Source organism: Zootoca vivipara, chromosome 12 (assembly GCF_965207765.1).
Source record: "Zootoca vivipara chromosome 12, rZooViv2.hap1.1, whole genome shotgun sequence".
Lineage (NCBI taxonomy): Eukaryota > Metazoa > Chordata > Lepidosauria > Squamata > Lacertidae > Zootoca > Zootoca vivipara.
Genome location: NC_142595.1, coordinates 21244933 through 21270237, shown reverse-complemented (window position 1 = coordinate 21270237; position 25305 = coordinate 21244933). Strand labels below are relative to the sequence as shown.

The window sequence follows — 25305 nt, the reverse complement described above, 5'->3', positions numbered from 1 at the left end:
AGAAGAGGTTTGGGAAGATGTGAGGGTTTTGGCTTTTGCTTTCTTGAAAGAAAAAAAACCTGGCATTTCGATTTGCATGTTCTTTTTAATTAATTGAGGTTTGAGGAAGGAGGGGGGGGAGAGGGGTTGCAGAAAGGGGGTGTGAAGTGTGAATTAAAAATGTGTCAAAGGGAGCCGATGTGACACATACCTCCGCTCTTTATTTGTGCTGAGTGAGAAAAGAGGCCTCCGAGCCATAGATCTGTTTGAACTCTGCAAGGAGGCGCAGAAGAAGAAAGGGGATGGATGGTTCTGAATGAACAGTAAGTGTATTGCTTCCACTGATCACCTCCTCTGTAAAACAAGAACTGCTTAGTCATCATCCTGACTCAGCTGAAATCCAGCCAAGACTATTGTCTGGTAGCTAAGAATCATTTTTTAAAAAATAAATTCTCCCCTCTTCCGGTCATTTCCCTTTACTGGGTCTAGCAGCAGCAGGTTGCGGTTCATCTCCCTCCTAAGGTTCCCTTGGTGCATGGGCTGGTAATGTTGTTTTTGAGCTTGCTGTTTCAAATTTGTGACTCTGTCCCCCCTCAACATAGCAGCTCAAGAGCATATCCCGGTCGCTGTTACCTCGCCGCCTGCCCACCCCCTACCCCCGCAAATCGCTAACAAGATGTGCCTTGAGAGAGGAGGTTGGGGGTCCAGTTTGTCAGTGCACTGCTCTCTCCCTCTCCCCAGAAAAAGAAGAGAGTGTAAATAGATGTGGCAAGAAAGAAAGTGGCAGCTTTGTTTGCTGCAGAGTAGTAATGAGGGCGGCATTATTATACCAATGTGAGAGGGCAAGGACTCAGGGGGCCCGTGTGTGTGTGTGTGTGTGTGTGTGTGAGAGAGAGAGAGAGAGAGAGAGAGAGAGAGAGAGAGAGAGAGAGAGAGATGATAGGAAGGCCCAGGGCCAGATTTAGGTTTGATGAGGCCCTAACCTACTGAAGGTAATGGGACCTTTTATATGTCCAGCTGTCCTTTGTCAACATTGTGGCTGTTTTTTGTTGAATATATGCTATATGGTAATTTATGGACCTAACAGGTATCTAAAGCCATTTGCCACTGTTGCTGTATGTTTTTTATCTTATACTAGCTGGCCCTGCCATGCGTTGCCGTGGCTTAGTCTGTGAAATGGGCCCTCAGAGTCTCCCTTCTGACTCCCCTGTAGGCCCTAAATGGGTCCTCAGAGTCTCCCTTCTGACTCCCCTGTAGGCCCTAAATGGGCCCTCAGAGTCTCCCTTCTGACTCCCCTGTAGGCCCTAAGGATTTTGGCAGTATGTTGGATGTTGTTTGTTGGATGTCCACTGGAGGGGGCACTTTTTTTGGTATGCAAATCCAGGTTTCTACCTGTCCTAGGTTTGTGTATGGACAATGTAAGTGGATAGAGACACTCTCACATGCGCTCCCGGTGTTGTGGGCAAATTTGAGGACGATTGGGTAAGCGGTTGTGGAGAAAGGTTCGTTGGAACAAACATGCACCCTCTACATTTTTTTATATATATAGATTTTGGAAATGTACTTCCAGTTTCTTTTTACCTTTAATTTTTTTGGGGGGCCCCCAAGAGAGTGTGGCCCTAAGCCAGGCACCCCCAAACTTCAGCCCTCCAGATGTTTTGGACTACAATTCCCATCATCCCTGACCACTGGTCCTGTTAGCTAGGGACCATGGGAGTTGTAGGCCAAAACATCTGGAGGGCCGCAGTTTGGGGATGCCTGCCCAAAGCTATAGCTTGTTTAGCTTATATGTAAATCCGGCACTGGGGAGGCCATAGGAACATTGTGAAAAAGGACCCAAGGGGCAAGGAGGAAGAAGAGAGGGCAAGGGAAAGGGATGGTGTTGGAGAGATACTGGTGCCCTCTGTTCATACTGGCCCTCCTACCTTGCCTGCGTCAAATTCCACATCTAATAAATGTAAGAAGAGTGCATATAATTAGCTAGTAGTTTGGGGTAAATGCTGAAAGTGCTTCACTTGCGCTCTGAGCTCGGTACAGTCGTCTGAGGTGAGGCAGAATTTGCACAGCTGCCTTTGTATCTATGGAATCCACTCCCACAAGAGGTAGTGATGCCCATCAACTTTAAAAGAGGATTGGGCAAATTCCTGGGGAATAAGGCTGTGTCAATGGCTACTCCGTCACAATGGCCATGCTCTGCCTCCACATTCAGAGGCGTGGTCACAGTCGCCGGGGATTGCAAGTGAGGAGAGTGCCGTTGTGCTGAGGTCCTGGCTTGCAGGCTTCCCATAGGCACCTGGTTGGCCACTGTAGGAATAGGATGCTGGACTAGATGGGCTTTTGGCCTGATCCTGCAGCAGCTATTCTTATGTTCTTAATTAGTATTATTCTGTTTGTGGGGGAGGGTGCCAGGGAAAAGGAGCAAAACGAAGCCAAGAGAACAATTTGTCAGCCAGTGTGCGCTGCTGAAAAAATATTTGAACGGGGGACTTCCAGCACATGGCATGCATGTTTAACAGCCTTGATGGTATATAAGACCATTGGTGTCTGGTATAACCTCATCCACTTTGCATTGATCTCTTTTCTCCCTCCCCACCCCCAATTATTTGTTGAACTTCACCAGTGACTAAAGCATTAATATAACTGATGGGAAATCTTTACAGTATTTACAAGATGAAAAAAGTTTGGGTCATTCAGCAGCCTCTTTTTACAAGCTTCGTTCCAGTAGCTTCTTTTTACAAGCTTCATTCTTCAGTTTCTCTCCACTCTGCAGTATCTCTTAATTCGTTTTAACCGCTCCAGAATAGGCAGCAAATTCTCAGACGTTTTGGTGCTTTGCTAGAATAATTTTGAGGCAACTACCACAACCTTCTTCAAAACTGATGGGGCCTTCTAATTAAAACTGAGGCAGTCTAAAACAGCTGAAGAAGTCTTCAACTTTGCCTCACTGCAAACTGCTGTTCTGGTTTTGCAGGATGTCGTTTCTTCCATTACAGATGCTGTTTTTTGTAAGGCACCTGAATGAAATCTCAGTTCTTTCCAAACTCTTGGTTTAGCTTGTGAAGGAAAACTGGGAGAGCTCAGCAGGCAGCAAGTGCAAACTGATAAATTTGTATATGCCCCATTTCACCGTGAATTGTGAAAGATGCTACTTTTCAGGGAAGAGGTGCTTTGACTGACAAATATCTCAGAGACATGGCAAGTGCACAGACCAAACAATGCCTGCCCACTTCCCCTTTCCCCTGTGCGTTTACTATAGTTGCATCCAAATATAGAAGAAGCTGAACAGAACATTTGTTCGAGGTCTTCAGTATTTCCCCCCTGTTCCTTTATTTGTGCCCCTGGCAAGCACCTGAAACCGCACAGCAGATCAGTTGCAATTAATTTTTGTCATAGGAATTTATTTTAGTTGTCGCTTAACACTTACAAAGCACCTCAAAATTTCCATGCATCATACATGAACGCAAAAGATGAGCTGGTCCCTTTCCTGCAAGTTCACAATCTGGATACAAGATACCAGAGGTGCCAACTTGAATAAAATATTGGGGGGGGGCTAGGTATGTCCCACCCCACATAATCGATCGCATGATGTGCTGCACACACACTATTCGAATGGCAATGCTCATCAACTTTGGTGGGGTCATGCCCCCTCAAATATTTTATTGGGGGCCCCAAAGACCCCTCGGCCCCTAGGAGTTGCCTCCTGTGCAAGATACAAAAGGAAAAAGAATGAGGAGGGAAGAGGGAAGTAAGCGCTTGAATGAGCAGCTGCTCCTTCACTGACTGGTGGAGAAATCCCCAGGGCAGTTTACAAAATTAAATTAAAATTTCAATAAAAAGCATAAAAAACTGCACACGCTACAGAATCAAAGCAGCAGGATCTTAAAAGAGCAGTGTAAGAACATGGATCTGAAAACTTTTGGGGGGCAAGCTTTATTGAAAAATGTAAACATTGACCAAACATAAAGTGTTGTCTTCCAAGACATAAATACAACCCCCCCCCAAAAAAACCCCATAAAGATAAAAGCAGTTTAGATGGAAAGGCCTGATAAAATAACAGGTCTTTCCTTGGTGCTGAAATGACATCAGTGGCGGATGAGCCTCCCAGGGGAAGGCTTTCTACATTGGGAGCATCATAAGTAGAAGAAGAAGAGTTTGGATGTGATATCCCGCTTTATCACTACCCTAAGGAGTCTCAAAGCAGCTAACATTCTCCTTTCCCTTCCTCCCCCACAACAAACACTCTGTGTGAGGTGTGTGGGGCTGAGAGACTTCAGAGAAGTGTGACTAGCCCAAGGTCACCCAGCAGCTGCATGTGGAGGAGCGGAGACACGAACCCGGTTCCCCAGATTACGAGTCTACCGCTCTTAACCACTACACCACACTGGCCTTTCGCTGGGAACTGCCACATGGCACATGACAGGAGAATTCAGAGCTTCTGATCCCATGGGTCATTGAGAGAACCACAGGGTCACTTTTAGCAGTCTTAAGACAGCTTTCAGTTTGCCCAGTTTTAAGTTCAGCTCAGCAACCGATTCCCTAACTTAGACTGGGAGACTTTGACATTGTCATAGGTATTGTCTCTTCCTCCTTTCCCCCCCTCCTTTGAACCTGAAAAAAAACAAACCCCAAAGGATCCTCCTGTCAGCCTTGGCTTGAGCCAAGTTGCATTTCATGTTTTGTGTCTGGGTTTTCATTTTATTTCTTTGCTTTTATTGATTGCCGGGCACATCAGGTTCGGCCTTGTCCAGATCGCTCGCAAGGTGCGAGAGGATCCTTGACAACTGTGTGTGCCGTGCAAACGGAGAGGAGACAATGGCTTTTCATAAAACCAGATCAAATGTGCCACATTGTGTGTAGCGGGGGGTGGGGGGGCAGGGGGCAGGGCGGAAGTCAAATAGGCAAAGCTGAGCTGTGGACAGATAGAGAATGACACCGTGTGGAGGGGCTAATGTGGAAGTGTTGGAGTGCAGATGGCAGAGAGGAGCTAGAGGGTTCTGTTCCCCTTTGTTTCTGTTTTCACAATAAAGGAAAGAGCAATCTGTTTGGAGATCCATTGGCTTAATGGAGATTTGCACAAAGAAGACAGCTGCGGGGTCATACACACACACACATATATATGCATATAAATATATATATGCATGCGCACAACTTAGGGGAAATGAGGTCACTTGCTGAATTCTGTATTCCTGTAAGAACTAGATCCATCCGTTGTATTATACGTATAAAAAAAATGGGAACCCCGTGGTCTATCTAGAGCTGCGTTTGATCATCCAACACTAGCAGGTCCACTTGGAAGAGGGTTGCTTTTGAGACAGTGGATCAACAGAACATGGCCCCAGAATCTGTTTTCCATGCCACGGGGAACAGCCAGGGAATTCCAGTGCTGCCCCTGAGCACCTGCCGCCTGAGGAGGTCGACCCACTTTACCAAATGGTAGGGCCAGGCCTGGGCAACGTCTGCTATCAATCTCCCTGGAGTTGGTGACGCCTTCAGTACTGGAGAGAGGCCGCCAGGGAGGTCCCAATATCAACAAGCTGAACATGCTCTTTTGACCTCTGTGTGCTTTATTCTGGCTTCCTATTTATAACTCGTGTGTTCCAAATGCCCATTTTCATGCTAACTTTGCTGTCTCCTCCACCTGCCTGCCTCTGGTTCAGGCGCTGCAGCTCCTCAAGCAGGCAGCTGCTGTGGTTAACTTTTCTTCGGTTCATCCTATTACAAATTGCCTCCGGGGCGCAGTTGTGGTTTTTCCTTTCATTTCCAAATGTGCAAGTCGGGGCAGCTGCTTAGTACTTAGTTGCGTTCCTTCCAAAACTTGTATTTCATCTCCATCCAGCCATATAACCATGCCTCCATCCAATTTATGACAATTGAATCATTATTTCAGGGGTGTGTCCCCCCCCAACCTGGCATTAACCACAACAACACAAGTAACGAAAAAAGGAAGGAAGGAAGGGGTATGTGAGGCTGGAGCGCCGGAGTCTTGGTCACATAGATGAGCTGATATTTGCCCCTAATTTGACGTGGACAAATGCACATGGCATGTCCCCAAAGTGCCACGTTATTTAGTCCATGTAGGCATCGTAAGATTGGCAGCAGTGCCAGTCCTTGAGAGGAAGGAGGCACCAGCACTTGCAGCATTCTTGTAATTGCCTTTCTTGTAAATGCAGTTCCGTTTTTTTGTAAACTCTGCTTTTCCATTGCTTGGCAATACGGAGCACACAATTTAATTCTAAAAAGGTTTTTTCCCCCTTTGGTCTTTTAAACTTCCTGAACTAGTCACTTCTCCCCTAAACCTTAGCCACAGAAAGGCGGAGGGAACTGTTGGTTTTTAATCACGTTCTCATTCATTCATGATCTCCCCCCCCTTCCTTTCCTTTCCTTTCTCTCTTATTTGAAAACGAAAGCTCCAAATGGAGAAGGATGGTGGGAGGGAGAGGCTTATCCCACATACCTGAAATTCACTCTCAGGTCATGCTAGTTGGGCCAGCTTTTGCCAAAGTGCCCACATAGCTTTTTCCACACACTAGAGTTGTAAGGGGGGTGGGGGCAAACTGGCCTCCCATCCTGCAGGAACTCTGCAGGGGCATCTAAGCATAGTAAAAAAAAATGAGTGGCAGTTTGTTTATTCAACTTTTAATCTATAGCATCCCAAGGATTTGGGGTGAGTAGCAGTAGGTTTAAAAAGAGATGGGTCTTACAAATTATAAAGCCAGAACTCTTGGATTATCATATCCAGAAAAGAAAAGAAAAAACACAATATATCTTATGCCAGAAGATTCTTTGAGCAGCTTTGCCCTTTTCCAGGAAGCCTAAGTGAGTCACAATTCCTCTCTCTTTTGCATCTCGGGGTGGGGGTGGGGATCCAATTGCGTTTTTATCATGCGCTTGCTTGCTTTGTTTTTAATATTTTTATTGTCAGCTAGCTTGTGAGGGCTTACCCTAAAAGGTGCAGCCGAACTAGTAGCAGAGGAAGCTGTCTTGGGCTGAGTTGGACCCATGGGCCCATTTAGCTTAGAAGAAGAAGAGGGGGAGTTTGGATTTGATATCCTGCTTTATCACTACCCTAAGGAGTCTCAAAGTGGCTAACCATCTCCTTAGTCTACACTGGCTGGCAACAGTTCCTCAGGGTTCAGGCAGGGTCTGGATCCTCCAGCATGCAAGGCCGATGCTCTGCCACCGAACGCTGCAGCCCTACCGCTGCCGGTTGCTAAAAGAACAAAAGCAGCAGCAATAGTGATGATGTCGGAAGTGTGAAATGGTGCATTCCTGAGGCTGAAAGGCCAGACAACTTCTACATCACCTGCCCCTTGAGCACTGTGGGGCACGATACGCTGGGAAATAGCCCCCCCCCCAGGTGCCTCGTTGAAATGAATAGGGACCGTGCAAGAGCCACCTGTCAATTTCGGCGGGACTTTCGCAGGTGAATTTTGCGGTGGTTTGAGACCCATGGGGCTAAATCTGTCTCCTTCCGACGCCTGCGATGGCTTTCTCTGAAGGGCATGCAAATTCCCCCCCTTCACACATTCCCCCAGAACTATCAGAAAAGGAAACATGACTCATATGCGCATTAGGGTTTCATAGTCCAAAGGGCACTAGAGTCCACTGTTGAAGGGCAACCGCTGAAACCCATCATAGTCCTCCTATGCTGGTTATGCATGGACAATAAACGGAAGGTGGGAAATCTGTGGTCCTCAATCACACGCTGTTGGGCTAGACATGGATTACAATAATATCTCAAGGGCCCCGGGTTCTCCATCCCTGCTTTAAAAAGGATGTGTGCTTGCTTGAGGTTGTGACCCGAACTGCAGCGCGTCAACATTTTTTCTTCCTACGAAAATACCATATAGCGAGATTGGCCCGTGCAAATTTTATGCAGAGCTGTACGTATCCCCCTTTTGTCCTCTGTTTTGGCGATGCATAAGGAGACACCCTACCGGCATAGATTGGCCTGATTGCAAGCTGAAAAGAGCCTCCTTTATTTCACAGGAGGACAGAAGAAAATAGTCTTACGGCACCTTTAAAGACTAGCAGATTTATTGCGGTGGAAACATTCGTGACATGCATGAAGTATTGCCCTTCAGTGACTCAGGGTTTCCCAAACTTGGGTCTCCAGCTGTTTTCGGACTACAGTCCCCATCCTACCTGACCACTGGTCCTGCTAGCTCAGGATAATGAGAGTTGTAGTCCAAACAGCAGCTGGGAAACACTTGTGTATGTATATAGACTACAAAGAGATGGTAAATTCTGGGGCCAAACGTGGACTGTACTTCACAGAAGCCTGTAGTGCAATAAATGGGTTAGTCTTCAAGGTGCCGGGGGACATTTTTGTGTTTTTTTGCTGCAGCAGACTAAAATCCCTACCCCTCTGGATTTCATCTCCTCCCTCCCCCTCCTCCGTCCCACATTTTGCTGACCTCGCCCTCTCGTGGAAAGCGAGATACAACAAGGCCACATAAACTGCTGCTGGGCAATATCTCATCTGCCCTCCGTTGCTGTTGGGGAGGTAGGGATGGGTGGTGAAGCTTTGACTGAATTTATGGAGCCTGGCTGCTGAGGTCGGAGGAAAGAATAGGTTCTCGCAAGCTTATTGTTACGATAGAGGCTTCACTGGAACCTCCTTCCAGAGCAGCAACTCAGCCCTGGAAGATCTGAAAAATATGAGTTTGCTCTTGAGAGTGCGTGGGGAGACTTTCCCGTAGCCGCTCACCCACTCTGAACGACCGCAGCCGCCTTCCGCATAATGCCAGATGGCAGGGTGCCCAAGACAGAAGGTGAGATGGCTTGTTTATTTAATTTTTTAGATTTTACATCCCACCGTTCCTTCAAGGTATTATACACAGGTCTCCTCCCCTCTTCCATTTTTATCCGCACAACAACCCTGCGAGGGGAGACTGCCCACCCTGTGACCCCCATGGCCGAGTGCGGAATTTGAACTCTGGTCTTCCCAGTCTTAGCCCAGCATTCTAAGCACCCCACCCCACTGGCACGGTGGCAGTCTGTGCTTGCTTAGGGTGGGGTGAGGGCCTAAGGAAATGCCCTCTGCCCATGCTCAGAGGCATTGTTTCATTTCTGCTCTACATGTCCCAGACTTGAGGTCTTGCTTTGGAAAGAAGTTCTGACGAGCCACCTCCTATAACAAAATTACATGCTCATTTTGGCTACCCCAAATCACCAGTCCTAAACTTTGCCAAAATTCATAATCTGGGCTTTCTTGTGCTGCTGCTCCTCATCTTCCAAATGCACGTTAGTCAATTTTTCGGGTTAAAAAGCACCTTCCGTGTCCCCACTCCCATTAGTTAATATGCAGTGTGTAAGCAAGCACCAACAATCTTTAAAATAAAACAAGAAGCAGTGGGAGTATCTGTGGCTGGTAGCACCGTGCATTTTCTTGTATACTTTTCAAATTTATTTTAAGGGGTGGTATGTTAGTTCTGCCCGGCCATTTCCTCTCCCCACACACCTCTGCTCTCCTGCCCACTGAGCCACGCCGAGATGGTAGATAATGCTGTGGTTTTGTGCTTTTTCTCATTTGGTTGTGCCGCCGGCCTGTTTACGAGGCTCGCTCTTCGCTCCTTCCACCCGCAGTGGCTATAGATTTAGACTCCCCCAGCCACATAGAAACCACACAGAGAGCCCTGTGTTCCATTGCACTGCCGGCCGGGTGGGATGGAGGGGCTTGAGGAAGGAGCCAAGCGGTGGTGGGAGGGGGGAAATATCTTGCTCAGCTTTCATTTGCAAAGAGGGGGGAACGCCTTGAAATAGACAGTGCAACATGCTCACCATTTATTACAGATATAATATATACACGCTTGGTATAAAAGACCAAGCAGTAGGGATAAGTTCAGTTCAGCTTGTATCTAAAAGCAAGCTTGCTTAATTTGCACTCTTCCATACAATACACAAACACACTGAAACACCGCCATTGACCCTTTGAAATTTTTCACTTCTTTGCAGGGCTTTTTTCCCCCTTCCAGGGGGAATTCACTGGAATTTTGCAGGGCAGTTCTCCAGCCAAGTTAATGTGTGCAAAAATGCATATACTGGGGTGAAGTTTGTGTGTTTGTTTGTCTGTGTGTGCATATATATGATTTCCTAATAGCACATTGTGAGACCTGCATGTATATAAATAATCCACAACAAATATACGGTACTTTGCCCATGTTTGCTTAATTTGGCACAGTTATCCAACTTCTGCCAGCAGTGAGAAGGGGCAAGGTATTTTTGCAGATTAGGATAAACCTACCTAGGCTCTTGGTGGAGCCGTATGGTCTGTAAACTGTTTCTGGAAAACAAAACCCCTGAAAAGTAAGATTCTCTCATGCTACTAGATTCTGAGGTTACATGGTACATGAGTACCATTGCTTTTGGTGGCTTGTTCTGGTCCTGTTGTTTACATATGTGCTGCCTCCTCTTGAGAGTGTGGGCGATTGTTGAGATCAGGTTAATGGAACTAATGCAAAATGCACAAATGCTTTTTTTTAAAAAGCAAAAACCACTGAAAAAACATTCCTCAAAATGGAAAGCTTGAACTTTTTTTTAAAAAGACTGATGTTTTTAAAGTTTAGAAGGTTTTGATTTACAAAAAAAAAAAGTCCCATCAAGCTGAAACTGGCAAATTTCTCACACTTTGGCACCATTTATTGTATAGATAGCAACCCTGAAAGAGGAATGCATAAACTGGAAATGTTTGTTTTGTTTTATTATTTTATTTATTTAATTTCTATACCACCCTATGCCCGAAGGTCTCGGGGTGGTTCACATAAAATAGCAAATACATAAGACCGAAACAAAACCAACAACCCAATTTAAAAAAAACCCAAAAGAGCCAGCATTTTTTAAAAAGGGTATAGGAATGTAGATCAAGTCAGGCAAAGGCCTGGTTGAAAAGGAACGTTTTTGCCTGGCGCCTAAAGGTGTATAGTGAAGGCACCAGGCGAAGTTCCCTGGGGAGAGCATTATACAGACGGGGAGTCACTGCAGAGAAGGCCCTTCCTCGTGTTATTTCAAAGGCATATATTTAAAATGATTGAAGCAATAATCCCATTCATTGACTACCAGAAAAGCTGCATTGTGTTTTTGTGTGTGTGGTTTAATTACTTCATTTAAAACTCTCTAGGATTGCTTTCCTCCCACCCCCAGCCCCTTGTTAATTTATATCAAAATACATCTTCATTGGCATGTTTAACTGTATAGATTTTAGTATGGCTCTAAAGATTTAGGGCTCACATGCCATTGCGTTTCTGCAGGTATTCTGGCAACTGTGAGTTGTATCCAGTGCTGCTTCTACTCATAGAAGAGCCATTGAAATTAAATAACATGACTAACTTGGGTCCAGTAATTTCAGTGGGTCTGCTCTAAGTAGAACTTAGTTGGAGATACGACCCTCTGGTGGTGGTGGTGTTTAAATACTTGTTATTGAACATCACATTTGAATAATAACAATAATGAGAACAAGGAGATTTTGAAATGTATCAGTTGGTTAACAAAGTAGCTGAGATTGGCAGAATTTAAAATGTGTGCCCAAGTTCATTCACATTTGGAAGTAACCAATTCAACTGAAGAAACTTGGGGGGGTGCATATTTTTTATAGGCATTAGAAAAATGTGTTACCCACCCCAAGTCTTTGGCAAGGGACAAGTTATAGTGTTTAATATTCCATTAATTTTTTTTACACACATACACACACCCCATATTTTTATTAACAGATTAAGGTATTTCCCCACAGCACTTCGCAAAAATTAAAAAGGGCTTCTAAAATCCCATTAAAACGACTGAAAATATGGGATTTTTTATATATTGCCAAAACAAAAATTATCCTAGAATAGCTTGCAGGTTTTGTGATTCATCCCTCACCCCCAAATTGCTTCTAGTACAAATTGCTTCTAGTACAAATCATTTTTTAAAAGAATGTGTTGGTGTCAATATGTATCGAATGTGCTGAGTGGTGTAGACATTGGCCCCTATTCCAGCAGATTTTTCTCTGGAGGAAGGAAACTTCCCTTGATCTTCCCGTCAGTAGTAAAAACACTCATTATTATTATTATTAATCATCCTTATTAAATCTAACTTTCTGCAAATTCTCTTTCGCTCTTCTCAGGTCCACACACCATTCCCTTTATGAAAAACTCTTGCAAACGGCTTATTTGGTTTGCTTTAATTTTCTGCAGGGGTGCAAGAAATCTGGGGTGTGAAATACAAAAAGCGTCTTCTGTTGTAGCCACCCATTTTGTAACACTACTGTATCTATTTTCCACTTCCCTGCTCTTTTCTTGCAACTAGCTCTTTGTTAGTTGTAGCATTTGCGTTACATACATCTGGGAGTTGCATAATTTCACCCAGTTACCATACGTTGATAGAAAAGAGAGCTTTGGTTTAGGAGGCTCAAAAATTATAGGAGGGAACAGTGCCAGATTTACATATAAGCTAAACAAGTTATAGCTTAGGGCAGGCATCCCCAAACTGCGGCCCTCCAGATGTTTTGGCCTACAACTCCCATGATCCCTAGCTAACAGGACCAGTGGTTGGGGATGATGGGAATCGTAGTCCAAAACATCTGGAGGGCCGAAGTTTGGGGATGCCTGGCTTAGGGCCCCGCTCTCTTGCCCCCCCCCAATGAGGAGTCTTTGTAAATTGTGTTTCTCAAGGAACTTTTGTTATTGCCAAATGCCAATGTGTTTGCATTATCAAGTTTGTTATGAATAAAAAATCATTTTAAGTTAGATCTTACTGTTTATTTGTATCTCACTATTAATATACTTCTTAATTGTATTTCAGTTCAACAATTACTTTGATAAAATACATACTTTGTTATGTGCAAATGGCTTTCTATTAGGTTCATAAATTACCACATAGCATATATTCAGCACAAAAAACAGCAACAATTTGTTGTTGACAGAGGACAGCTGGACATATAAAGGGCCCCATTACCTTCAGTAGCTTAGGCCTCATCAAACCTAAGTCCGGCCCTGGGAGGGAAGGAAGGGATCTGGAGTGAAACTTTAACATTGAAAGTCTACAAACCGAACTGAAAAGAAAGAGGAGACTCTAGTATTCCTTATTACTTTTGCAGTGCTTAAATTTGTATACTGTATTGTTACATGTGGGGCTCATGTGTACTTGCATCCCATATGATAATGTACAGACCTCATTGTTTTAATCCTAAATGTGTTGAGAGACTGTGGCTTTTCGAGAGCTGGGAGGGGGAATGGAGGAAAATGCATTTTGCGCATGCTCAGAGGTGTGCTTCATAGTTCGCATATTACAGAGCTGATGTTTTGTTTTGTTTTGGAAGAAAAAAAACACGCAGTGCTTGCCTTTGAACAAAGCTGTACTTGCGCGAAGCAACCCTGCTAACGTAACCTGTACTGGGAAGCAAGATTCTGTGCAGGGATCAAGACACTGCAAATGTTCCGAAGCTGCAGCATGCAGCCACACAATTTACGCATGCACGCGCGCACACACACACACACATTCCCTAATGCGCTTCCCCTATGCAGTTTCCATGTGCGTTGTTTTGTGAGCTGCACAGAGCTTTTATCAAGAGCTGGTAATAGTCGGGAGGCTAAAGGCACAAGCTATAAGCAGGAAGCCCCTGCTTCGCCTCGTATTTCACATGCAAACTTGCCGAGTGGCCTTAAGTGAGCTGTTATCTCACATCTTTCCACTGCCTCCTCCCGCCTGTAACATTTAATACGGGGATTAATAATACCAGCCTTCTTAACAGAGCTGTTTGTAAGGTTTTCTGAGAGCAACTGTGAATTGGGCTGAGTACTTGGGCACTGGGCAAGCAGCCCTCTCTGTGCCCATGGGCTCTTTGGATTGGGGCTCTGAAATGCAAAGTTTGTGGTTTCATCAGTTTCTAGGTGAACTTTAGTTTAACCAAGCTTGTAGCTAAGACCACACACACACACATAAATATAAATCTTCAGGGCTGATTCCTGGTGGTTGCATATGGGGCTATGAAACTACAGCTGCATCACTTCCAACCCCTAAATATGCCTCTAGTGTTAAAAGCTTCTCCCCCTCCCTGAACTTAATCATTGAACGTTGTCAGAATAAAATTGAAACAGCTTTGTTTTCACTGATGCTGAAAAAGCATTTGATTGTACAGAATAAGTTTTTTTATTTACAAGTATAACAAAACTTAAGTAAATAACTATAATATGGTAGTATAAATTAGATATTGGTAAACCATTTCAGGATTATGTTAAAGCTATCTGCAGTGATCCACGTGATGTTTTATGCATAAAGCAATCAGTACTCAAATTACGGTATTTTCAGGTAAGCAGAAGAACAAGACAGTGTTGCCCCTTATCAGCCTTACTTTTTGTAATATGTATCGAACCTTTAGTGGCTCTGTTCAGATCAGCAGAAGATGTGACTGGGATTAATGTTGAATCTACAAATCACAAAATCACATTCTAAAAAAATGTTTAGGGGAACTCTCATTTTCCTACTCATATTGAAATACTGCCTGTCAATAAAACAGTTAAAAAATACTTTAGCGGGGGGGGGGGGGGCTCCCACAGTCATTGAACAAATGCTTCAATGCTGCTGCCCCACAAATGTGTAATTTATTTTGGACTCATATGAGCCTACGATTGGGTGAGTGGGAGGTGGCACATAAATAAAAATGTGGAGATCTAGGTTGTGAGGAGAAGGAAGAGTGGTGAGCTTTAAAGCTTGGCCGTCTGGGTAACTTGGTATCTTTAGATACTCTAAAAGTGCATCTTGGATTGTAGCCACAGAGGTGATTCTAGGTGGGACACTTCACCATCTTAGAAGCAGACATACCTTCTCTGACAATAGGATACATCCTCTGTGCGCATGCTCCATGCTGCTTGTCAGGCTCTGACAGTCATTCATAACCAGATCTTTCAGGACATTTCATTTCGTCTCCTATCACAAACCCTCAATGAAAGCTTCCAAAGGTCGGGGGAAACATCTGCACCCCTCGAAGGGGAATTCGCTGTCCCTCTTCACTCGGGAGAAGAAAGAAAAGAGAACACAATTGAATTTTCTTTTGGCAGAATTGAATAATTCCTCCCCCTGCCCCTTTGAGGAGCCTTGAAGAGACAATTGGCGACAAATCCATGGGAAGGAGATAGCTGTCTGGTACAGTTAAGTGCACCCCATCTCCCGTGTCCTGGCCCCCCCTTGTCAGAGCCATTCAGTTTAACTCAATGGCTTTCTCTGTGCAAAATGTCCACGTGCTGGCGTGCTTTCAGTAACCTCATCGGACAGGTTCTCCATTCTCATAAGCGTACTCAATATGTTATTTCAAGGTGACATAGAAGTTCAGGGCAAGACCTGACTTCTTCTTATTCTTTCCCAAAGGCTTGATGGTTTTGTCAGGGCGTTGATGGGCAGTGAGTGGGTCATCCCCTAAAGGGAGGAAGTGTTTCCACAACATCTCATGGTTCAAGACAGTATTGTGATCGTAGGGCTGGACTTTTGCAGCCTTCTCTTATCTGCTATACCTGAAGCTATTCTCTTATTGAGGGTCCTCATTTCTGGCTAGACTGAAGATCAGAATTGGGGTCTGAGAATTCTCTGGGAATAACACTGACCGCTCGCAAAGGATATGGCCTTTTCAGTGGTGGCACCCTAATTATGAAATGCCTGGCGCCTTTGTTAAGATTCTTTTTTTTGTGCCAGATGGAAACCTTTCTGTTTAATTATCCTTGGCCTTTTAGAACTGTGTGTTTCTGCAGGGGTTTAAATGCTGCCATGCTGGTTTATAAGCCGGAGATTTACTAGATTTGTTTTTAATGTGTTTAACTGTATTCTATGTGAATTGTCCGAAGGCTCTGTGGACTGGGTGGGTCAACAAGTGCTCTAAATAAAGATGTGTGAAAAGGAACTGGGGGGTGAGGGTTGGGGGAGAGAAGCCGAACGAAAAGATCTCAGGGTGTATTCACATTACTGTTTTGGAGTGCAGCGAAGTTGGGTTTCCTCTTTAGCTGTTTCCCCTTTAGCTGTTCACACCAGTATGGCTTTGTTAGTGTCAGATTAATTTCTTCTTCTGGTGCCACCTTTCGCAGGAGCAAATGCTTATGAACAACTAGAGAACCCGTGTAAAATCTGCACAGACCTCTGGTTTGTTTTCCTTGTGTGCACCATTCCTCGGATGCAACCCTGTGGTTTGTAATTTGTGGGTGCCCGGCTCCTTCATGGGGAATTTAGTGGGTGCTCAAGCACCCAGGGCCCCAGGGAGTTGGCACCTATGGCCATTACTGATGGGTGAGCCTACCATCAGATCATGCCCTGGCAAGCGGGTCAGGGAGTGGGGAATTGGAAACCACCTGAATAGAGATACAGTGGCAGTTCTCTTCCATCTCCTTTGGAGTGAGCATGGTGTTCCCCGCAGCTTCTTCCCACACTGACCCAGTAGTTTAATAGAGGAAGGAACCAGGTGGGTGGGCCAAAATACCTGGTTCCTTTCCACATAAAGGTTGTAAGCTGATGTTCATGTAGAACAGGGTTTCCCAAACTTGGGTCTCCGGCTGGTTTTGGATTACAGCTCCCATCATCAATAGCTCACAGGACCAGTGGTCAGGGATGATGGGAATTGTAGTCCAATAACAAGTTTGGGAAACCCAGATGTAGGAAGCAACCACATAATGACCTAGTTGCCACAAAGAACAGCTAAAGTGGTTAAACTTGTTTGTGGACTGTACCCCTTTGAACATGTGAAGTTACTTCTACCGAGTCACTGGCTATTGCTCCATTTATTTCATGGGGTGGGGAAACTGTGCCCTTCCAAAAGTTGCTGGATTACAACTCCCATCATTCCTGGCTCCAGCTGATAGGAGATGACCCCCAACATCTGGAGGCACATAGGTTTCCCAAGCCAGTTTTTAGCTCTATGTTGTCTCCTTCTGGCTGGCAGCTGCTTTCTAAGATCTCCAGGCCAGATGCCTTTCCTGATACTATTGCCTGAGATCCTTTAACCTGAAGGTGGTGCAGATTAAAATCCAGTGCCTTTTGCGTGCAAAGCAGATGGGAAACCACTGAGCTATGGCTCCTGCAGAATATAGGTAAAGAATTACATGGTTGAATGCTCCTCCATTTGAAGGGGGGGGGAGGTTAGTGAAATGTCTTGTCCTGCCTTCCTGGCACTGAAACAGCCATTCAGGAGCCAGACAAGGAGTGCAGTAAGTGGTGTTGCTACCACTGCCATGGCAACAGCAGCATTGGGTTGTGGGGGGGCATACATGCACTGGCAGAGGATGGTCAGCAGTACCATGCTGAGGGGTCCCTGAAGACTGGCGCTGGCCCTGACTATGGGCCCAGCTCCCAGTTTAGTGGATCACTGCTAGATTGATTTGTTTTACTGTGGCGTTCATATCCGGAAGCTTGGCTTGCAGGTGGAAGGTTCGGAAGGGTAGCTATTCTGCATTCACTTTCTGCCGGTGGTGACCCACTGAAGATTACAACAGATGGCAAAGGTTGCCTCCAAAGCGGTTGTGTTAATCTCGCCCATCTCCCACCCTCCAAAGAAAGTGCCTCCTGTTGCAGAGGCTGCCGTTTATATGCCTTCGGGGCTTTCCCCCCTTTCCCCTCTTTTGTCAGGGTAAACCTGGCCCTTGCCTACACGGAGCTGACCGAGGAGTTGTGCCGCCTGAGGAACCTGAGTTCTCTCCAAAGCCAGATTCTCCGGACGCTTGTGCAAGAGCAGGCCCTCAATGGTGGTGAGTGGGGCACGGGAGAGGGAAAGGTCAAGGGAAGCACGGGGTTTGGGAGCAGATCAGAGGAAGAAGGAGCTGTGAGAATGCGCAGTTCCTAAAGTGAAACCAGACGGGTGTGTGTGTGATGTGTGTGTGTGAGTATGAGAACTGTGGAAAGGGCCGAAGACGAGGAAAGTCTGCCCACCAGCCCGAACTTCAAAATAAAAGAAGAGCTGTGGTGAATCAGACCAAAGGTCCATCTTGCTGAGAGGTAGCCAGAGTGGTACCCTTTTGATGTGTTTCTGAGCACAATTCCAAGTGTTGGTGCTGACCTTTAAAGCCCTAAATGGCCTCTGGCCCTGGATACCTGAAGGAGCGTCTCCACCCCCATCGTTCAGCACTGAGGTCCAGCTCACTGAGGGCCGTCTGGTGGTTCTCTCACTGCGAGAAGTGACGTTACAGGGAACCAAGGCAGAGGGCCCTTTGCGGCAGCGACACTCTCTCTGTGGAACGCCCTCCCGTCAGATGTCAAGGAAATAAACAACTGTCTGACTTTTAGAAGGCCTCTGCAGGCAGCCCTGTATAGGGACATTTTAAATGAGTGGTGTTTTCCTGTGCTGAATGTGGTAATTTGTTGGAAGCCGCCCAGTCACATGGGCAACATATAAATGATGATGATGATGATGCTGTTTGTTGGCCTTCAACCCCTATCATGGCTAATGGTCAGGGCTGATGGGAGTTTTAGCCCACAGCATCTGCAGGGCACCACATTGGCTACTGCTGCTATAGCCCATTATCCTGTAATGGCAAAGCCCTTTCCTTCTGTTGCTCCCCAGCATGTGGCTTCAGTGACATTCAGTGGTAGCTTTCACTACTGCTGCACACCAAGTCGATATTTTCCTTGACCTTTCCAGCATGAGTCAAGGATCTTCTCTTCTGGTTAGTTACTGCCAGTTGAGCCTTCACCGGTGCATATATAAAGTTAGGACACCACTTTATACATAGGTTGGTTGAATTGTGTTTGCCATTTTGTTGCCCATTTTGGGAGCTTTTTGCAGCCTGCTTGGGTTTTTCACTGTCCGCTCCCAGCAAGTAGCTCAAAGGCATTTGAGCAAGAGAGCAAAGCCACATGTTGCAGGCACAGCATTGGACCCCCATCACATTTTGCTAATCATTTTGACTCTGTGATTGGCAAGAGCAAAACATGCAGGACCCTCATGTGGCTTGGAATGGAAATTGCACCAATGAATCTAGTCCCCTGGACTTACGATATCAGCTGGCAGCCCCTTAATAGATTCATGCCCAGGCTACATTTCTGCAAGCATGGGGTTGAGTAAATGTTGCTTCAGTCTTGGCTTACATGGTCCTTCTTCAAAATCAGAAGCCAACCAGATCTGTAAGTATTGCTTCCGGACCATGGATTTTCAAGGGATCGGTTTTCTCCACGGCACTGAGAAAGTAAAGTTTTACTCCCTCTCTCATAACACAAGAACCCAAGGCTGAATGTTGGAAGTGAAGCTGAATGTTGGAAGATTTGGGACTTTTTAAAAACAGATTGAGGTTGAATCCTGACAAGATAGAAGTACGATTTTGGGGGACGACGACGGGGTGGGCAGGTGTGGAGGACTCCCTGGTCCTGAGTGGGGTAACTGTGCCCCTGAAGGACCAGGTGTGCAGTCTGGGAGTCATTTTGGACTCACAGCTGTCCATGGAGGCACAGGTCAATTCTGTGTCCAAGGCAGCTGTCTACCAGCTCCATCTGGTATGCAGGCTGAGACCCTGCCTGCCTGCAAACTGTCTCGCCAGAGTGGTGCATGCTCTAGTTATCTCCTGCTTGGACTACTGGAATGCACTCTACCTGGGGCTACCTTTAAAGGTGATCTGGAAACTACAAATAAACCAGAATGCGGCAGCTAGACTGGTGACTGGGAGTGGCCGCCCAGATTATATAACACCGCTTCTGAAAGACCTATATTGGCTCCCGGTACGTTTCCGAGCCCAATTCAAAGTGTTGGTGCTGACCTTTAAAGCCCTAAACAGCCACGGCCCAGTATACCTGAAGGAGCGTCTCCACCCCCATTGTGCAGCCCGGACACTGAAGTCCAGCTCCGAGGGCTTTCTGGCGGTTCCCTCACTGAGAGAAGTGAGGTTACAGGGAACCAGGCAGAGGGCCTTCTTGGTAGCGGCGCCCACCCTGTGGAACGCCCTCCCCTCAGATGTGAAGGAAATAAACAACTCTCTGACTTTTAGAAAGCATCTGAAGGCAGCCCTCTTTATGGGAGTTTTTAATGTTTGATGTTTTATCGTGTTTTTAATATTCTGTTGGGAGCCGCCCAGAGTGGCTGGGGAAACCCAGCCAGATGGGCAGGGTTTAAATAATAAATTATTATTACAGTGGTGCCTTGACTTACGAAGGCGATCCGTTCCGCGGCGCTCTTCGTAAGTCGAAACCTTCGGTTGTCGGAGCGTCCATTGTGCGCATGCGCAAAGCGCGATTTTGCGCTTTGCATATGCGCAGAATGCGCACGCAGCAAAAAGACTTCTGGGTTTGCCAACTTCATAATTCGAAACCTTCGGAAGTCGAGGCATTCGTATGTCGAGGTACCACTGTATATTATTATTATTATAAGTACTTCTTGGCTCAGCGCATAGTCAAATGATGGCTATGCTCCACCTCCACAGTTGAAGGCAGTTGGAACTGGAAACCACGGGAGGGGAAAATGCTCTGGTTCCTGATTTCCCACAGGCATGCTGGTTGGCCCCCGTGAGAACAGATGGACCATTGGCCATGATGCAGCAGGCTCTCCTTATTTCATAAGAGACCTCTTACTGCAGGCATGCCCAACCTGCGGCCCTCCAGATGTTTTGGCCTACAACTCCCATGATCCCTAGCTAACAGGACCAGTGGTCAGGGATGGTGGGAATTGTAGTCCAAAACATCTGGAGGGCCGAAGGTTGGGCATGCCTGTCTTACTGGTACAAATCAGACAAATAATATGGCGGTGGAGGTGTTTTGCTGGCTGGTTTTGCAGACAGCTATTTGGGGGAGTGGGGAAGTGCAGCCTCAGAGCAACTACTGCTTCTCAGTGTCGAAGCAGGATCCTTCTCTGACTTGCTCCTGCTCTGTTCCAGGTCAGCGGCACTCTCCCCATTCACAGCAGCGCCATTCCCCCGCTCAGCAGCGCCGATCTCCGGGTCCTCAGTGCTCGTCTCCAGCGCAGCAAGGGAGATCTTCTTCCGCCCCTCAATGCCAGTCTCCGGGCCTGCAGAGACGGTCGCCAGCGCCGCCCCCTTGCCAGTCCCCTGCGCATCAGCGCCGTTCCCCAGCGCCGCCCCCTTGCCAGTCCCCCGCCTCACAGCGTCGTTCGCCTGCCCCGCTGCCCGCCCAGCCGCCTGCCCCGCAGCGCTGCTCGCCGGGCCCAAATTGCTCCTCCCCCGCCATCACCTCGCAGCACAGGTCGCCGGGTGGCGAGAGGAGCATCCTGGATCTGGGCTACTCCAAACCCTTGAGCCACCACATCAAGGCGAGCTTCCAGGGTCGCCGGAGCTACTCGGAGGTGAGCGACGCGGCTATGTACCAGCAGAACCGCTCCCTCTGGCTGCAGCCGGAAGCTTCCACCTTACCAAAGCACCGTCCCTACGGCGAAGTTTACGCCAGAGACGCCTTCGAGGAGCACTTGCGCTTTGAGAAGCAGTCCTCGGATGAAGACGACTGGGCCCTCCCAAGTCCCCCCAGCCCTGAAGCGGGGGGCATCCGCTGCGCCTCCTTCTGTGCAGGGTTCCCCATCCCCGACACCTCCACACACCGGACTGATGCCTCGTACTCCAGGGCTGAGCATGCCCAGTCCTGGCCTTCAATCAATGTAAGCAGCACCAGTGATGTTTATATTCCATCATTCCAGTTCAAATGCACTACAGTGGTGCCTTGCTAGACGAATTTAATTTGTTCCACGGGTCTTTTCTTATAACGAAAAATTCGTCTAGCGAATCCCATAGGAATGCATTGAAATTTTTTTGAATTTTTTTTGCCCATAGGAACGCATTAATTGAATTTCAATGCATTCCTATGGGAAACCGCAATTCGCTAGATGAATTTTTCGTAAAACGAATTCGTCTAGCGAGGCAACCTCCGCTTGAAAAATCACAGTCACAGATCACACAGAGAACCCTGGGAGCTGTAGTTTGTTAAGGATGCTGAGAGTTGTTAGGAGACCCCCTATTCCCCTCACAGAGCCACTACAGTCCCAAGAGTCCCCTGGGAAGAGGGACTGGTTTTTAAATTGCTCTGGGGGTTAAAATGGTACTATTCGGCTTTAAGGGGGATTAATACTGTAAATGGGTTGATGAAATATCACAAATGGGTGTTAGCAGCAGGAGTGGGTGTGCTTTAACATACTGGAATTTCCCCGGAAGGAATATATCCAGATTAAATGGGAAAATACAACATATTTTATTTTGGTGACAACCATAGCTGCCAAGTTATCCCTTTTTTAAAGGGATTTTCCCTTCTGCTGAATAGGCTTCCTCGCGAGAAAGGGGAAAACTTGGCAGCTATGGTGACAACAACGTCGTGTGTGAGCGCGGCATTAGTTTATTTGTGTGGTTGAGTGTATATCCACATCAGCTCTGTAGCAAGAGGGGTAGGGAGCCATTTTCAGTATTCCATTCTGGACAGCCTTCTGAAAGCCACATGACAGGAGTGGGCGGAGCCACATGCAGGAGTGGGCGGAGCCACAGGTGCAGATTCTGCCATTGTACAGGAGAGTTGTTTCCATGCACATTCCCAGATACCTCTCTATCCTCCATCCAGAGACGCAAGAGGCTGTGTTCCAGCCAAGCAAAAGCATTTGCAATTGGGTGCAGGGCTAGTGAGGCATGTGGCCTGTGGAGTGGGGGTTTATGGTTAGGGAGAGTTCTGAGGGCCATATGGCGAAACCTGGAGGGCCACATTTGGCTCCTGGTCAGAGGTTCCCCACCCCTACTATAGCACTCCCCTTGTTTTAATATTCCATTTTGTAGGGGGGTGGGTGAGTTTGGGGGATGTTTCTCCAGCACTTCATCGCTTATGAGGAGTGGCAGCAGAGGTCATCCAGTTGCCTGGAAGAATCAAGAGGTTTTGGGTCCTCCTGGAAGAGGAACCAATGAATCGTTTTCTTCATCAATTGGAATGAGCATGATACGATGCCTAGATTGTGTGCAAGTCTTCCAGTTTTGTTTTATCTTAATTGAAGGGAAGGGGTTGGCTGGAGGCCAATCAGCCGTGCACCACCTAATTTTAACAGTGAGTGTGGAGGACAAGTGGTTTGCTTCAGGTTAAAGTAAAATTATGTTACATTGATAATTGCGTTAAGCATTAACAGAAGCAAAACCAATAGCAAATTGGAAAATACCAGAGGGGGAATGCGAAAGAGGCCCTTGTGTTGGAGCATCCTAAGTCTTCTGGAGTAATGAAACATTAAGATATCAGAACTATTTTCATTCTGTATTTTTATTCCCAGCTTGTCTTGAGTGCAGGTGCTCTGCTTCTCAGTCATTCATAAATGTAAACTTCTGATATAAACTCACAGGTAGTTGCTGCTATATAGAAACACGCCATTTTAATGAATACGTTGTCTGCCGTTTTATCCCTGCAGTCAATATAGCAAGCAATATATGCATAGCTGCCAAGTTATCCCTTTTTTAAAGGGATTTTCCCTTATGCTGAATAGGCTTCCTCGTGAGAAAAGGGAAAACTTGGCAGCTATGAATATATGATGCTACCATATTATTGTGTGGGTCTTTTACTCCCGCTGGGCTGTGCAGAGGATTCTAAAAATCACCATTCACTGAGCTGTACATCCCCTGTGGGAGTTTCCCAGAGAGTTTCCCTGCCGTGCTGCCCCCCCCTGCCTTTTCTGTGACAGAAGCCAATCAGTTTCCGCAGCAAAACCGTTTCCCTTCCACTCTTTGTGATCAGCCAAGCCCTTCCACAGAGCCACTGCTGATCAGACACATGTTAGGAAGGATCCAGCTTTTTATCCTCCAGAACGCTTAAGATATCTACTTTTAACAAGCAATTAATTGTCCTAGATTTGTTTGTTTTAAAATGATGTCTTCTCTCATCTACTTCCTTCCCTGACCTGTATCCTTTAGTTGCTGATGGAGACGGTGGACTCTGACATCCGAAGCTGCCCTCTCTGCCAGGTGGCCTTTCCCATCGGTTACCCAGATGACGCTTTGATAAAACACATTGATTCACACCTGGAGAACAGTAAGATCTGAGGCCTGCACACCTGCCACGCCCTTCCTCTTCCGGCTTCCTTAGTGAGACCCGTCCACCTCACTCCCCAGGCCACCCCCTCCCACCCACCCGACTTGGATGCTGCATGAAAAGTGGTGGTGCAACAGGGGCCCGCTCTAAAATACCTCCAAGTCTCCAGTAGACTGAACCGGAAGAAGAGTTTTGCCTCTCCGTCTCTCCCCTCTTCTCTGCCTTGGTTTCTAAAGTGGGTTTCCTCTTCCTCCTGCTCTTGATGAGTAGGGCCTGCAATAGTTCTCCAGTGATTGAACCAGTCATGGAGGTTGTGGGGATAGGAGGCGAGAAATACGCTTCGGCCAGGCTTAGCAGACAGAGCATGCTGCCGCCGCTCTCCATCTGAACGCTCAGAACCGAGGGAAGAGGATGACTCTTATCTATGTGCTTCTGGTTTGGGTGTCTCTGGAAGATCTCAGGGTAGGAGAAATCTCTCGGGGTTGTGTGTGTGTGTTTTTTGGGGGGTGGGGCAGGGGAAATGGGCTAAGGAACTAACTCTTTGACTTGCTGAGGTGACAGCCTGGCACTCAGGTGAAAGAAATCGGAAGGTTTCGTTTTTGTGCCCCTCCCGCAAGCAGGAAAGTCCCAAGTGGGCCCAGTCTCCCTGCCTTTTCTGCTACTAAGGAGGACGTTCAGGCCTCACTCCTTGTTGACCATTAATTATCAGACACAGAAAGCCTTGGCCTCCAACTGCTGGTTCAAGTGTCTTGGTCTTTTACATTAAAAGCCCACTTTAACGATGCTGCTGAGAAATAGAGCCAACTTCCAGAGGTGTAGCATGGATGTTCTTATGTTATTGCACTGGACATTAAAACACACGAAAGTTTTCTTTCTTTGTCTTTTCCACAAAAGGAGCTGCTCCTCTCCTCCTCCTTGCTGGTCTCTTGTGAGTTGGCACTGGAGGAAATGCGCACTGCTGACTTGAGTTGAGCTCCAGAAAGCGTCCTCACGTGACTGTCTGTGTTCTCTTTTGGCGACTGTTCTTCCACCTTTCTCATGAAACAACTTCTCACCTTGCTTTGGGTAGTTAGTTCCAGTATAACAAGAAGTGTACTTGCCACATTCTGCGCCACTGTTCTCCTGCAATGACAGCATGTTGACACTGTTTTTGACAACTGCATAAATGTAAACACCCTTCCCATATTTTAACATCCACTGTTTCTCTCTCTCTCTCTCTCTCTCTCTCTCTCTCTCTCTCTCTCTCTCTCTCTCTCTCTCTCTCTCTCTCTCCTCTCTGGCCTTACTGAGCATATCTTTCTCTGTACTGATCTAAAACAATTGGCATGTTTCAGTTCTTCTGTCGCTTCTGGACATAAGGTGCCTCTGTATTGTGAGAAGTGTCTCCTTGAACAGCCTCTCCAT

The 25305-nt window shown here is 46.6% G+C and overlaps 1 protein-coding gene across 1 annotated transcript in view; it reads left to right on the top strand.

Annotated features, from left to right (window-relative positions):
• TBKBP1 (TBK1 binding protein 1) overlaps window positions 1-25085 on the top strand; it is a 58500-nt gene extending 33415 nt beyond the window's left edge. Inside the window, exons 8-10 of the mRNA XM_035136308.3 lie at window positions 17557-17675; window positions 20784-21514; window positions 23784-25085. Of these exons, the coding sequence (XP_034992199.1) occupies window positions 17557-17675; window positions 20784-21514; window positions 23784-23912 (979 nt within the window). The 3' untranslated portion in view covers window positions 23913-25085. The remainder of the gene's footprint in view (window positions 1-17556; window positions 17676-20783; window positions 21515-23783) is intronic.
• The last annotated feature ends 220 nt before the right edge of the window (window positions 25086-25305 follow it).